Source organism: Grus americana, chromosome 2, assembly GCF_028858705.1.
Source record: "Grus americana isolate bGruAme1 chromosome 2, bGruAme1.mat, whole genome shotgun sequence".
Lineage (NCBI taxonomy): Eukaryota > Metazoa > Chordata > Aves > Gruiformes > Gruidae > Grus > Grus americana.
Window position 1 is genome coordinate 151,534,727 of NC_072853.1, and position 16,605 is coordinate 151,551,331.

At 36.8% G+C, this 16,605-nt stretch overlaps 1 protein-coding gene across 4 annotated transcripts in view; it reads right to left on the reverse strand.

Annotated features, from left to right (window-relative positions):
• Nucleotides 1–16,605, reverse strand: part of MPP7 (MAGUK p55 scaffold protein 7) — a 155,391-nt gene that overhangs the window by 110,232 nt on the left and 28,554 nt on the right. For all 4 annotated transcript variants that reach the window (XM_054817582.1, XM_054817581.1, XM_054817579.1 and 1 more), the window contains one exon: nt 3,360–3,526. In XM_054817582.1, coding sequence (XP_054673557.1) covers nt 3,360–3,396 — 37 coding nt within the window. In that variant the 5' untranslated portion in view covers nt 3,397–3,526. The remainder of the gene's footprint in view (nt 1–3,359; nt 3,527–16,605) is intronic.

Consider the following 16,605-nt stretch of genomic DNA (forward strand, 5'->3'; position numbering starts at 1 on the left):
TTCCACACTAAAACAACACTTAAAGCATAATGATGTCATCTTGGCTTCACCAAAGTCCGCAACAAAGCCGCCATCAACTACTGTGAAGCCAGGACCACAAACTTAAGTCTTCCTAAATATATCAGATAAGTGAATGCCAGATCTTGCAGACTTGCTTTACCTGCAAAAGTGCAAGTCTTCTTGCTCAGTCTTCAAACTCTAGTTGATGGGCTTGCACAGAGTTCAAGCAGACTTTTGCAACACAGAATATATTTAACACTTCAGATGCAACCTCAGGCAGGAGCTCAGCCTTCTGTTCAAGATGGTTGCTTTAAGATAACTTTGACCTGAGACTGACAGGACTATAAACCTTAAGGGAGGAGCAGGATCACGCTCAAGTTATAAACAACAAGTAATTTTTTAATTAGTATTACTATTATACAAAAACAGGGTTTCTATATGGCTCATGGAGAGTGGAAGAGAAAGAAGCATATGCGCATATAAGCCTTTCTCCTCTGTCTTAAAGTTAAGAAGCCAGATAGAAATTGATCTTGTACATTACCAGTCTAAGTCACTTGATGAATCTAAATTAAGTAAAATAAATGTTTTAAAAGTTTGCAAATATTGTAGCTATACTTCTGATTTATCATACTTTAAAGTCTAGTAAATGCCTCTCAAAACAGACTTAAGAGACACGATCTGTGTTCAGAAGAATATACAGGTTAAAACATAGTGTAACAAAAGCATGCATAAGTATATGAAGGAAGCAGCTATAAGGGCATGGTGATATCCCGTACAAAGTCTGGTGACAAAGTAAAAGCAATGCAAAATTAACACAAGTACGTCAACATTTGATCTGATCAAATGTGGCCCATCTGATCAAATGTGGCCCATCATGAACACTATCCTGCTCCTGACAGTGGTCTGATGCCTAAGACTGTATTAATTAAAACAAAACAAAACAAAAAATCATCAATGCTTCCATGGTAGTGCCCGAGTTTCCAATAGTCCATGACTTAACAACTTTCCAATATTCACAGATGATGCATTTTTATTTACTAGTCCTCAATGAATTCTTTCATTTGTTTTTAAATCCAGGTTTATTTTTACCTCATCAGGATATAACAGACACAAAAATAAGCTAGGCTGGGGGTTTGTTTGAATATGTTAATAAAACAAGAGTCTTAGTAGACAGACTAAATGAAGTTGCATCCCTCCCCTAAAGATGCATTTTTGTTAGGTCCCCACTGAGTGACTTGCTAACTCCTGTGTCCTAGATAGTCCTCTCATGGACTAGAGCTCATTACATCTCACAACACCAGTTTATGCAGGCAGGGGGAAAAGAAAACTCATCTACCCACCGAGGAACAACAGAGGTAACAAAATCCGAATTTTTTTTTGTGTTTCGCTTTTTTTAATCTAAGAGTGAGACTAATAGCAGAAAAATAGCACTCTGATTAGAAACCACCTGTATTATAACCAGGACAGAAAGCACAGTTTGATGTAATTGTTCAAAAAATGCTTCAATAGCTATCATCCCCATCAGGAAATACCATAAAGAAAGTGGAAGAAAATAAGTAATTCTTTTTTCCTTCCAAATGCAAATTTTTATTTAAAGAAACAATTTACAACTTGCAGCAGAAAACAAATTGGATTTAACAAACAGTATTATTTAACAGCAAGATATTAATGGTGCGTATCATATTTTACTATAGATTTCCTGGGAGAATGGAGATAGTCGAGCTTTATCACACATTTAATAATTACTAAAGGTGTACATGGAGCATCAAGTGCATTAAACAGCACAGTAAAACACGCTTTCAGAGATATTTTACCACCCACAATTTTAAAATTAGGAATTTTTTTTCCCACTTTTCAGAGTCCTTTTCTTTATTCAGAGACTATGTCTATGAGTATTATTTTTGGACATATGAATATTCTTTAAACAATAAAACAAGCAAAATAGATTCAGGCACCAGTCATCACGCATCCCCCTGCTGTTCATCTCAACACGTTCTTGAGACTTGTGAAATGTCAGAACATATTTGGCCAAGTAATAATAAAAATTAAAGAAAAAGTTAAGGCAGGTTTTAGAAGGACTCAAAAGGTTGCGTGCTAAAGAAAGCAAAGATCCAAAGTGGAAAATCTGCCCAGAGTAGACCCTGACAAATCTTCGAAAATTCAGCTTTAGCATACTAAACAGCTTCAACTGCACTTATTTCCATAGGGGAAGGGGGAGAGAAGAAAAGTATGTAGAGGTAGGGTTTGGTGAGATGATAGTCAAATCCCTTAAACATAGGAAGACAAAAAAAGCAAATAAAAACAAACACAACCCTCCAGCCACATGGTAATCAATAAACACACACACACACACATACGTCCCTAAAGATTAATCTTTTCATCTATGGGAAATTTTACATGGACCTGAGGTATGGGGAAACAAAAAATCACTGCACTGTACAGTCTATTTAAAATAAGAATCAAATGCAGTTCCTTATATACCTATTTCTTGGATTCCTGACTTGAAATCTCCCTCTTTGGTTTCAAAAATCCTGCTGTTACTTCTTGTGCACAAAACTATGTGATCTAGAATAACAAGCACAGGGGAGGAAAGCAGGGATCTCCGTATTGTAACCTCAGCCGGATCACCTATTTACCAAACACCCTCGAGCAAAAATATTAACTTTGTCCCCAAAACAGGGACAAAAATATTTTCAGACAGAGTGAATGTACACGTAACAGCAAGATAAGATTTAACCTTTGAATATAGCCTGATATTGTGACAAAGAAGGTGAAAGCTATGGAAAGCCACATATCTGCACTCCCACTGCCTGCAGTCAGTGATAGGAACTGGACTCTGATGTGGAAGGCAAAGGAAGGAAGAGAACTCGAGACAGTATTTTTCTTCTCCTAATTTGTTAAAGAAGTGTCAAAACTAAATAGTCTGTGTTCAGAAATAACTCCACTGATAACTGTAACTCACAGAGGGGATAGTCTAGACTGCTGCAAATATTAAGGCATGTATGATATCATCTTTTTTTTTCCTCCTCCTTTTTCAAGTTAACATTGTAGGAACCATGCTCAGAGGTGAACCCAAATTCTTCAGATCCATATATAATATCTGTTTGGAGTTGTTCTTGTTTGGGAGGTTGGGGATGAAGGGGAAGATGATGATGGTGGGACTTTTAAAAATTATTTTACCTGTGGTGTTTCACATATCTAGATTAACTTCAGGGAGAAAAGGTTATGTTTAAAGTGTTAAATGAAGCATCTGTTGAGGCCATAAATAATGATCTTATTTGATGATTTCTTGAAATAGAGACCGTAGACTTAACAAATAAGATCTGGAGGAAACATGCAGTCCTCCTTGACTTGAGTACCTGTGTCACTTCCAGATCCAGTTGATAACGCTGGCATGATTTAGTCTGCAGAGTATCACGCAGGAACGTCAGACTAGCACTCTGCAGCCAGAAGGCCGAAGTTAATTTCTGTTTAACTGCTTGCAGCCAAGTTGTCTACGAAGATTTATGCTATCTCCCAGTTTCTCCTGGAAAGAACAGAAACAGAATTTTACAATTAAGAACATTGCTAAACTGTAAATTACTGCAGCTAACCAAATCCAATCATTATCACAAAATAAGCTTTTGATTTAAGACTCTCAAAACAAAGTGCTTTGCATTTATTTATGACTGTTAAGATTTTTTTTTCCCCCAGGTGAAACAAGTTTTGTTTTCTTCAGTCTAGCCTATAATCCCATTCTGCTGTAAAAATAATTTAACACATTTCTCTCATGTAAATTACACCCTTTAGCATGTCAGGTCTTTTGGAAATAAAGTCTAGGGTTATTTTATTAAAACAGTGAATAATTTAAGTCACTCAAATTTTGCTACTACTTATCCCACGAAAAAAAAATAAATTGCTTACTAGCATGGTAATTTATTCAGTGTTTCTACTTAACCTCCTTTCAATTGTTTTCAGTTCGTTTAAGATCTGACATGCAATTTTTATTTGTAATCTGGAAATATAATCTAAATTTTAACTGAAGTTGTAAAAAGCAGGACTGGGACAAACGCTTCTCTAAGGTAAATAGCAGTTTGATTCCTGGAGTTAATGGAGCCATTATCATGCAAACCATGTAAGGAATTTTTCTGCAACTCATTACGAGAAAATCAGTATTTTTTTAAGACATATTTTTTAATAATTGCACAGGCCTACTGATACCAAATTTGAGGTCTTTCTTTTAACCAGTTCTTGAGGAAACTTCAGAGCAAATGTAACAAAAGTAAAAAACAATTTCAGATATAAGTGAATGTATTTGAATTTAGGTATGTTCAAATATGAAACTGGAACACAAACTTGTGAAAAAAAATTTAGAGTTATGACTGGAAATGTTTACTAATAGTGGGGCAGGGGAGAAGGCAGGGAGAGGGGGAAGGAAAAGCTAACAAAAAACAAAGGGGTTTTTTCCAACTTCAGTAAACAAAAAGGATCCTTGAAGAAAGCAAGCAGCACAGTTCTGCTTAGCATAAGAAAATAAACAAATAGAAGAGCATTCTGCTGCTGCTGGCTTGTTTTTTTGTTGGTGTTTTGGTTTTTTTTTAAAACACATTCATATTAATCAGAATGACTTTTGAAGTCATCTTGGCTCTGAAAGTGCATATTTTGGACACATTTGTGCTTGGCAACAGTCTTGTGGAAGAGTAATATACAGGTGCTGTAAACACTGTATGCTATTCAAAATTTTGTTTTTCACCCCAAAAAAATCCCCACATTGCTAGAAGTATTGCAACATATTAAGGGCCATCCAGAAGATTTTGTTTAGTAAGTTTTAAATCCATTATTAGATATAAGCTAGTTGTTAACTTGTCCCTAGGCATAAGCCTACAGTTTAAATACTCTGGCAACTTTTTAAAGTTCTTTTTTTTTCCCTCCCCTAAGCATTTACCCGAAGAAAGATTTTGCATGTCAGCTTTCAAACTCCAGTGAATCTGGGTTTTTTTTAAGAAGGCAATATAGCAGAAGTTACATCCCTGCATAAGATCTTCTATGATGGAAAGGACAAAAAAAAAAATAATGCACCCTTAGAAACCTATCTATTAAGATTGCCTTAGGGTTTGAGGTTTTTTTTAGTTATAAAAGTTTGTAGTGAAGAAAAAAAAAAGTTTTCACTAAAAAAGCATCAGTTTCCAAAAAAAATATTTTTACATTCATCAAATCAGCACAAAATCCATTAAATTTAAAACAGAGATAAGGACATTAAGTAGTTCAGAGTGAAAGTTCACCTTACGATGACAAAGTTGTAAAATCTCTATATAGCTAGGCAGGGTGCAGTTTAAAAGAAAAAAAAAAGATCTTGTAGCCAAGGACACACTGTGCCAATTAAGAAGGAACTTACTCACTTTGCATTGATTTTGCTTGTTTTCTTTTTAACACATACAAGCACCATGAAGGAGGAGTCACATTATAAGCTCACTTACAGTCCCCAGCATGAGCACACAACTACAGCCGTATGTAAGAAAATATTAAACCAAAATTATTTACTATTAATGGGACATCTTTGATTTATATACAACTTAAAGTACTTTCATCTATTAAAAAAAAAAATCAACAAACACCAAACATGCAAGGCATTCTCATTAAAGATACATTATTATTAATCAGAAATTCAGGTTCCTTAAAAAAGTTCACTGTGAAATGTGGAAAGTCTTCTTGATCTACATATATGTCATGTATTTAAACTCAATCAGTTTCCATTTTTCTTTATTTCACAGTAAATCATTCAATATTAAAAAAAAATTCAAGCTCCTTATTATTTAAGAAACTTATACACAGTGTAAAGTTATTCCCCCCAGATCCTAAATATATATTAATGAAAAATAAATGACCTGATGAAATCCTTACCAGTAAAATGCTTAATATTTTGCTGGAATGGAACAGGGAATTTTTTTTTTCTAACTTGCAAATTAAGCTACATTTTTGCAGTGATGATGTTATTTTCTTTGGCTCGCTTTATTTAAAATGCTTTGGAAGTTTTTGCCGGAGCCCAGCCATAGGCACTGCCGACTGCTGTATGGAATCGATTTGCTGCAACACAGAAATACCAGCTGTTACAGTATGTCCTGAGAGGGATTACCGAATATTCTTAAATTGAAGTTCAATCCATCTTTCCATAAAAATGAGAAGCCAACGCCAGGAACGTAACAGCAGTATCAAGTGCACCTGAGGCATTTACAATACCCAGCAGGACTGTTACAACCGGCCTTTAAAAAGGGCTTATTTTTGAAATTTCATTATTCCAGTTGTACCTTGCTTCTATATATCACACTGTATCGGGTTTTGCTGGCACCCACCGTGTGGAAACCGTGGAAGCCGCGCAAGCCCCGCCGTACGCCGCCGGGTTTCCTCCGGGCCCCGCGCGGCTGCCGCGCCGCTCCTGACACCTAGCGGCCGCGGGGGGCGGCGGGCCCGGGCAACGAGGCCCCGCCCGGGAGGCCCCGCCCCGCAGGCCCCGCCCCGTGCCACCTCAGGAGAGCCCAGCCTGCCTCGCCATGGCTCACAGGTCTGCCCAGCTGGAGAGGGGAGCTGCTCCGGAGGTACGAACGCGCTTTAACGCCTTCTGCTTTTAGTCATGAAAATTGAAAACTAAATAACTGATTAAAGTTTAATAAGAAATTAAATTTTCATTATTTGTGCCTGTGTTTACTTGCAGAACTAAAGACATTTCTGTTTCTGGTTGAACAACAGATATTAAAAAAATAAAACTAGATGTCTGTACGAGGAACAGAAAAGTTTCCCTGCCCTTCGATAACTCCTGTGCACTATACGAGCACATTAACCGTGCCAGACACGGCTCTAGTTACCTTCACCGCCAAGCTCATTAAGGTGACATAACTTATCAGGGTGCCAAATCCCCCCGGTTATAAATAGCCAGGAGTGGGGCAGAAGTCTCCTGGGAACGACTTCCAGAACTGCAAAATCCTAGAATTACAGCTCTCCAAGGGAACCATTTTTCTGCATATCCCACAAATAAGAGAGGCCCCTTACCAAGGGATGAGGGGATAAATGTTGTTCCCGATCACCCGTGTTGTCCATACGGGAGGACGAGTACCAACGGGCAGAGGCCATCAGATAAAACGAGGGCGGGAGGCAGTCGAAGACTGCCAAGATGAACAGCCTTTTGCATAACTTTAGATTTAGTACCTTCTTTCTAGCATCCCCTATGGCTTTTGAATGGAAGTGACTCCATTAATCATGCATACATTTTGTTGTAGCAAAGTTCATTTTTCTACAAAAGATGAGGTAGGAAAACTGATTCAAATTTGTCCTTATGGCAAGCATCCTACATTTGGAGACAGCACGCATGAAGTCTGGGTTCCACCTTTGACTGCCCGTCCAAACCTCAATAAACTGCATAATATTTATTCCTGAAAGGTCATTTTACAAGTTACTTAATATTTTTGGCACTTTAATGAATATAAATTTATTTTCTTCACATTTAAAAAAGCAGGCTAAAGACTTTTGACTGATTTGAAACAGGTAAAACCATAAAAAAGTATGAACCTACAAATGGGGGGGGTGTGTGTGTGTGGAACATAAAACCAGGTTGTTTGATACAAGAAACACTCAACCTGGTTTTCTAAAGGATGCTACAGTTATGAAGACTATAACCTTGATTTCCAGAACTAAATCAGCATGCCTGCAAATGGTATTTGAACTACCAGATAGAGATTTCATGTGGAGACAGGAAATTTGACATTCAGTCTTGTATTCATCATGGGGCCTCAAGTAATTAAACGACTAGGGACATGTATACAAGTCGCCAAAACCTAGTCAGCACAGGAAATTGCCAAAGGAGGTTTTCTAGACTAGGAGAAGTAAATCTGCTTTGGTAGACAAAATCTGAATTGAAAATGGTGGTCTACTCTTTTGGAAGTTGTAATGTAATGAGATCTATTGATTCCTTAAACTCTTCTGAGGAAGTTTCCACCTCCTCAATCACAGGGTCTCTGACAGGCTACTGGAACCTGCTTCTGGCTCCTGAAGGGCTTCCAAAGCTGGTCAGCTGCCCTTACAGGCAGTACACACACGTTGTCAACTGGAACCCTCAAAAAAAATTGAATTGGAATTCTTGCATAGAGGACAGCACACAAACGTGACGGGACTTCAAAGGCACTGCAGAAGCAAGAAGCTACCTCTGACTCACCCAGCTGTGGGTATAATGGAAATGAAGAGTGGCAAAAAACTCTGGGTATAGAGTCAAATAAAAAAAAAAAAAAAAAGGAATATCTATGGCAACTACCAAATGTTATTAATACACTAACATAGAAAACATGGACTGTCCCAAATTGAATAGGACAACAGTGCCTTCACAAGCTTTCTCCTGGTCTTGCCATCACATCAGTCTTCAGCCATCAGAAGAATTTAAGGCTTCTGCATAATATTTTTCTCTGTAACGTTCTATCAGTGATGTCCATTTTGTTTAGCTTACGTAAACTTTTAGCTTACACCACGGGGATGTTAGAAACAACGTCACTTTGTTAAAAGGCTCTGAGAATAATTGATAAGAATTCAGACACTCTTAAGCATCCATTGAGAATGTATAACAGCTTGACTTTAAATTTATACATTTTTAGGGACATCTTTAACAAATACTCAGTTTGGAAAAGCCACACCACTGAACTCGTGTCTTGTAGTGTGCCTTGTACTTCCATGGCTCAAATTTAACTGTGAAGCCCCAGTGCATCAGAAAAGAGAGACCTCTACTTTCTACCTACTGGAAAATTTTACAGATGGAGAAAAAAGATGATCTAAATGGTAAAAGCTGCAACTACTATTAAAAAAAGAGAGTCGTGCTGAAAAACATTAAGACATTAGGAAATAATCCCATTAGTCTGTGGTGGTTATTTCCGAGAGTGCTCAGGTCTCACTGTAATGAGCAGTTTGACCAACACCAGAATGAAGCAAGGCTGATTTCCAGTGGCCTTCCTGACTGTGGTGTCTAGGCTACATGTTTGGGCCTTTATAATTCTCTTCTCCTCCTCTTCAAGGATGAGCTCCCACTACACCCTTCCCTCACTGGATCATTCACAGAAGACAACTCCAATCACTACCTGACCACCCATTTCCAAAAACATACCAAAACCTCATATATTGAGATCTTTTCCATCATGTTTGACTGAATTTATTCAAAGGGCTCAGAAGACAGGCAGGAGAGGGAAAAGAGAGCACAGCTTAGGATTTGCTTCCTTCACAACTTTGGCAATAAATAGGTTCCTCCTCCTGAAGAGCTTAATCCTTGTCAATTGGAAAAAATCTCGCTCACCTAGACACTCCAACTGCAACATTGAAACCAATATCCCAATTTTCTTCTTCCAGACTGTTTTCTCCCATGATATCCCATCACCCAGATGGGGACCATATCATAAAACCTGTTTATCTAGATACCACCTTTATCTGAACCCTCTCTAAATACAACTGTGAAATACATTCTTTCAATAATGAGTCAATCAATTGTAGAACAAAAACAGGAATAAAATATAGAATATTTTAAAATATAAAATATATTGTAGGTACTGTAGTTATTAATTTATATATTAATTATAATCTATTGTACATTAAAAGTTTTAGACAGATCCTTGCTGCCTTAAAACATAGCCATGCTACAAGTGAAATACATTCAATAAACAGCAGTATTGCAACAGTGGCGAGACTGTCTGCAACCTGCACCTTCCCTGTCTTTAACACAAAAATCCCTACATGAGCTCTGTCCAGACTCAGATTTTAAATGTCAGTGTTGGAATTGAGCACATTCCTTTGAATGCATGAAAACATTCCTTTAAATACATACACTAAAGCTACCAGTTTAATTTAAAACAGCGTCGATGTCAGATACCCTTAGACAGATCCAATTTTCTGCAAATAAAATGTACCAACTGACAGAATAATATTAGTTTAATAAACTAGTTTAATAAAGCTATTCATTAAAATGTGACCTAAACTATGTCTCAGATCAAAGGTTGCTCTTTTGGTTTGAGTTACTGGTTTGGGCACACTTTTAACACTTTTCCCCTCGCTGCAAACCATTCCTTTTCTTGGAAAATACCTGTCAGCAGGTACCACAGCCTCTCCATTAATTACCTGCACAAACAGTTTTGTTCTGGCATGGTTTCTTGACAGTCTGTTTGAAAAATCTAAGTAACTAAAGTAAATTATAAACCTTACCGACCCCTCAAAATACTGAAAAAATTGACCACTTTTAACATTTTCTATAAATGAGAAAGTTCAGCAAAACCTGCTGCAGTGAGTCATCCAATAAACTCGACACTCCCTAACAGACAATTACACATGCTTTGCACCAAAGGGTTCTGCAACTCCAATTTTAGAAATGTACTCCATATTTTAATAGTATTGTAATACAATTTGATCCCACATCTACAAAAGCTGACAGAAAATATCTGATAGAAATAAAACCAGGATTAAGGCCATGCTTAATAAAATCATAAATATTTAATTGATTTATTTAAATAGTTTAGCCAAGTATTTGTGTCAACAGCATAATTTACTTCATAGTCCTGTGGCTCAACAAAACATGCATACACGAATTCTGAGGTCTGTTGAACAGCCATGTCCAAAAATCATCCTCAGAAATATATAAATATTCAAATACTATTATTTCAAAGTCAGAAACATCCCCTACAATGTTAGAATGTTATTTTTCAAACTCAAAATTTTATACACCTCTAGAGGCAAATAAGGCACAGATGTTTTACAACGCTTCCATATTTTATTACAAAAGACAGAAGTTTTGACCACCCCTTCCTTTTTCAGATTAACTAAACTTCTGAACACTTCTCCTTTGTTCAGCATAACTTTCCATAATCCACTTCTGTCGAAGTGTGATGATTTATTTTTTTGATGGAGCAGAAGATGGGTAAAGAGAAAAGATGAATGGTTAAACAATACGTATTCTTTTTTCCGAGAACAAAAGCAGAATAAACACTTTCTTAACATATGTTTTTATCAAAAAAAACCCCCAAACACCTCACTACAATGATTTTAATTTCAATCAGTTACAGGTTGCTTTCTTTAAGGTGAAGTTTTAAAATTTAATATGAGCAATCTGAAATGTATGCCTTTAGCTCAATTTTGGAAAAAGTTTTGATTTATGAAGTGGTAATTTATTAGTTGGATCTTGAGTGCAATAGCAAAAAACTTCCTTGCACGTACATATGCACAGGAAAAACAAAGTACCACACATGGACAGAGGAAGTATGTGTGTTTGATTTCCAGAAGTTTACAAACTTTGCAAGCCAAATTTCTCTGGGATGCTAAGTTTGCAGAAGAAAACAAAGGTGAAGCTGAATAGCCAGGCAGTGACATGTTCCAGAGCCTCTGCACTGCTGGTAGATCAAGCACACCAGACGCTCTTTGCAGTCTTCTGTCGCTCCCTGTAAGCTCCCTGTGGCCATTCTTCATTCTTGAATTCTCCAATTCCATCCAACTCCCAAATGCCACCACAAAGCTCTCCTCATGCCTCACACCCTCCCTTCTTCCTCTTCCTCCTTGGCAAGCTCTGGGAGCACCACTGCATCCAGCCCACTATGTGATTTGTCACCCAGGACACACTTCCTTACAGTTTTATTTTCATTATCTTAATGTTCTCCATGTCCCTCTTTACAGGAGTGAAGCCCCCCTGCCCCTCAGACATTGCTTGCCATGAATTCATGATCCTCCACTAACAAAACTGCCTTTTACCCCTCTCTACAAACATTCCCACCTCCTGACACTTTGCTGTTACTTCCCTTACAGTTTTCATTCTCCTGTCTCCATTTCCACTTCTGTCCCACCGCTGCCACAACCCCGATCACCCTCTCTATTTTTCATACCATTGCTTTCCAAACCTAGATTCAATTTCCAAATCTATTCTTGACCAGCAAGTCCTTGCTATACTACTCTCCAAATACCTCCCTTTAAGGCTCTTCCCTTTCTTCTAGAACATGGATTAGCCTAGTTCACACTGGCAAGGATCCTTAAGTTTATGACACATGCAAGCAGTCGCAGATAGGAACAGATCAGATGGGGAGATTTTTCTGCCTGCAGCTCTGTACCATCTCCAGGCTGGAACCACTCTCAGAGCAGGACTTTCCCGTGTGCTGAGTTACATATAATCAATGCTCAGAAATATCTGCAATACTCCCTAAACATTTTGGAACCAATCATGTATATAGTCTCCAAAGTTATACATTATAATTCAAAAGAGATACAGTTAGAGTTCATCTTTACTGCAACACTTTAAGCTTGATTTACTCCATGAGACAGTCACTTTGCACATTTTAGTTATGTATGAATTTAATTAGCAAATAATAAATCAATTAGAATTGTAAGTTCTATCTTGCCAACCTATATAGCCGAAGTTACATTCCCACTGCAATCAGAGTGCCAGCCTCTGAGATTCAAGTCGTATTTTCAAGTTTGAAAGCCACTTCATTCAAATCTGAGATACTGATGGATGAAGAGTCAGATTCAAGGCAAAGGGTAAACCATATGTTAAGTTCATGCTGCAGTGAAGACAAGCTCTCAGATGTCACTTCATTTAACAAAAAAACCTCATTTTCAATCTTTATGAAGAAAATAATTTAAAATTATAAAAGGTTAATAAACACAAATGGTAACAGAACTTAACTTGGCAGTGTTACCTGCATGAAGAATTTTTTCTGTTTTTCTTGTTCATTTCACAGCTTAATACATTACTTTATGTCTTAATATATACCCAGAAAACACAGGATATGCAAAGAGTCCAAGTTAATGTTGCTGTTGGAAACTTAATGTTTGCATTTCCTGGATTTTGCACTTTTAACTAGGTGAACAATACTGCATTCATTCTATTTTGGCATTTGCTACAAATACCAAAGTATTTTTTCTTATTTTGTCTGAAACGATAAATCAGAGCTAAGCAGTTTGATAGTGAACCTTTGACATTTTTTGTTATTCAGAGATCTCTCCAACTTGCATATCTTGCAGTTTATTAGTCAATGACAGAGGTGATGCTATACAAATCAGTATACCTGATAAGCATACCTTATCAAGTGTAGAGACATTTAAAAAAACCTGATGCCTTGTAAAATACTGTCAATACAGAAGTTTTGATGAAGCAATGGAGAAATACTCTACAGTAAAAAATGTTTCTTTGAGATGATGACATTGAACATTCCCTAATTGCAGTGGAGAAGTCAAAACAGGAAAGTGCACTGTTCCTGTACATGTCATATATTCCCTTATGCTCCTATGAGGGGTGTAACCAGAGGCAGTTCAATCTTCCTTCTGAATTCAAAAACTAAAATACCTGGGAAGTAAAAAAAAAAAAAAAAAAAAAAAAAAAAAAGAGGGATGGCAGGTAACTGAATTCAGCTAAGTGCAGTTACTTGAGGAACTAAATATATTGTACAAAAATTATAGTCACTGCAAAGTAACCAGTCTCTTCAGGTACATATTGTTGTGTATTCCTTTCATTAGTACCCTTGAGGTGTTAAGATAAGGAACCAAACAGTGGCTAGGGCTCACCTGGCACTCCTGGCTCCTATTTTGACAGATGATTTAAAGGCACAACACTGATAGAGGTCAGTTGAATACTTATTTTTTTAATCATCCTGCATTCTCAGAATTAGGAAATTCACTGGATTTTTTTTTTTTTTTTTTAACAGAGATCTGTCCCCAGTGCCACCTTTTCCAGTCAGGTTCCTACCTGGGGAACCATGTTGCATGGAAGATTCATGTGCCGCCCTACCAAGTTTAAGTATCTACAGAACTACCACATTTCTCTGAGGATTTGTAACACTGAAGAGGCTATAAAAGGAGAATGACTGAATAAACAAAACCAGCAAGGAAGCCTCCTCTCCTACTGCTCCCTAGATGGACGGGAGGGGAGGAAAGGGGTCACAATATATACATCAACTGTAAAGCCCTTTCAGTGTTCTTAAAAGACCCCACTTCTCCTTTCTAAACATATGATGATTTACAGGGCTTTGTACCAAGTGACCATCAAGGACTTTTGCATTGCTATTAGCATCTGTGAAAAGCTCAAGTGGGACTTAAATGAAGAGATCATATTGGAATTGCAACTTACACCTACAGTAACCATTGCTGCCATGACCGCACCAGCAATACCACACTGACGGAGAGGAGCTCTGCTCTCTACGATGCAAGGCTAGAGAGCGCATAAAATACAGAGCAAGGCTACAGTAACATAGATATTGCACTCAGAGCAGAATCCAAATGGGCATCTGAGGGCCGAACCACATTTTACCATGACTGCCAAGACACCAGAAAAAACATTTCTGCATGCAAGTATTCAAAATTATTTTTTTTAATGTGACAAATTGAGAGTGTTATGATAAACTTTCAATTTTAAGCCAGAAGAGGGAGCTCCCGCACTTTTCAAGTAACTCAACATGGATTTCATCTTGTCTTGGTAGTAACAAAGCAGCAATCCTCATCTCATGCCATACACAGGTCTGCATCTGGTTGCTCAGAGAGCAAATATACAGGAAGAATCTAATATGAAACTTTAAGATATACAATGGTCTAATTATACATGACTGATATAGATAAAAAAATTGTTTAACATTAGCTTTATTTCCCCTCCTTGTAAAAGTGATCATTTTCACATTATGTAAACAAAGCTGAAATAATTGTCTGCAAACTGTTTAATAAGTGAAATTATATGATCTATAAATGATGACACAATACATATGAAAACCCACTGAATTTCCTAACAGTGAAGGGGTGTTCTTCCTATCTATCTTTCAGTAAGTTGAATACACATCTTGTCTAGAATTACAAGAAATAAAGAACTGGATTTTGATAATTTTAAGAAAGTTAGGAAACTGGAGAAGTGCAAATTTAAACAAATATTTGCAATTTATTGCTGTAGAATATGGAAGTGTTGTATTTCATGGATCAATCTTTTTATGAAAGTGATGTATTTTAAAACATCTCAATCCAGAATAGTTATTAATAAAGCACTTATTTTTCTGCTTTTCTAATGAAGATAAATGAAAAGTATTTCACAGATTTTTGTGGCCTAGTACTACAAAGGCACTATTTACCCAAAATAACAGTAGACTACAAAAAAGTCAAAGGGGACAAAACACAAGTTTTCATAGCATGCTTCATCGGAACACATTCCTTATACCAGATTCATCACTGTGGTATCAGTTACATTCTCTAGGTTGCGGGAAAATTCATGGAATAATATGGATTTGATATTTAAAAGAGCTCACTACGGTGAACGTCTAAGTCACTTCTCTTCAAAGTACACATACATAGTGAATTGCCTGGCATGCAACTGAACTAACACACCTTAATCCTGGAGATAATTTGTGTGCTCTTCTCGTGAAAATAAATTCATCTGAATTTTTAAAATTTTTTTTAAAGAACTGTTTACTGAAAATGGAATAAAAACCAGTATAAATGTCCAAGACTGAGCCAGTTCATACTTTTATCTGTAACAATCTAGTAAAAAATGTCCAAGAAATTTGTTCCCATTAAAACATGTTCATCTGTGAAAGCTTCTCACTAGAAAGCATGTGCCGGTTTGCAGTCTAAGATGTAAGACACAATTTGTGGTGAATATAGGAAATCACATATTTCCATCTTCTAGTGGTTTGAGTTCCAGGTAAGGTCTCCAGTTTCCCAACTTTGCATCACTTTCTGCTATTTTGATCAAGATTCTCAGCCTTCCAGGATCCCAGGCTAGTGCTTTGGACCTTGATACATAGTTTCATTTTCCCATGGGAAAAGTGACAACATTCTAGGTTTCTTCCCAAAGCAAATGAAGCAGATTTCTTCCATTTCTTACTGATGACTATTAGCATTTCCTACACAACTCTCAGTTTAATCAGAAATATAAAACTTAGCATCATCATATTCCAGCAACCAATTAGCCATCTGGTCTATGTAACTTCAAATTTGATGATCTTAATATCCTTGAACTAATGCTTTGTGCTTAAAAACATAATTGATATACAGCAGAATCACCCATCAATGACCAAGTCAGTCTAACTGCAATAGTCTATTCTACAAAATCTGGAAATTTGGCCTTATGATAGAGAAAAATGATGCACAGAATTTTCCCATTGCATCTGCTATGACCTTCAACTAGGGTGGTGAAGGAGGAGAGGAAGAAAAGCCATGAAGATAAAAAGCAGGGCAAAAGCAGCAGTAATATTTGTTGCCAAATTTCACATCACTGTCAGCTTTTACAGTATAGCAATATAATTATGTCATCTGAATTTCATACAGTTTCATAACTACTCTTCTCACTCATCGGTAGGCTTCAGATTTGTGGAAAATATTACAGTATAACTATTTTTCAAGGTATATTATTTGCCAAAATATCACTGTCACAGCTCATTTCAGGTATGGCAGTATGATTAAAGCATATTAAGAGGGTTTTGACATGTAACAATTTTCACAAATATTGTAATTGTTACTCATAACATTATAAACTAGTTTAAACAAACATTAGGACCTAGAAGTTAATTCCCTAAAAGTTATTAAGTGGATACCAGAAGATATTTCATCATTATGTAGCCCACTAGTTTGAAACAAAACAAAATACCACCTTTC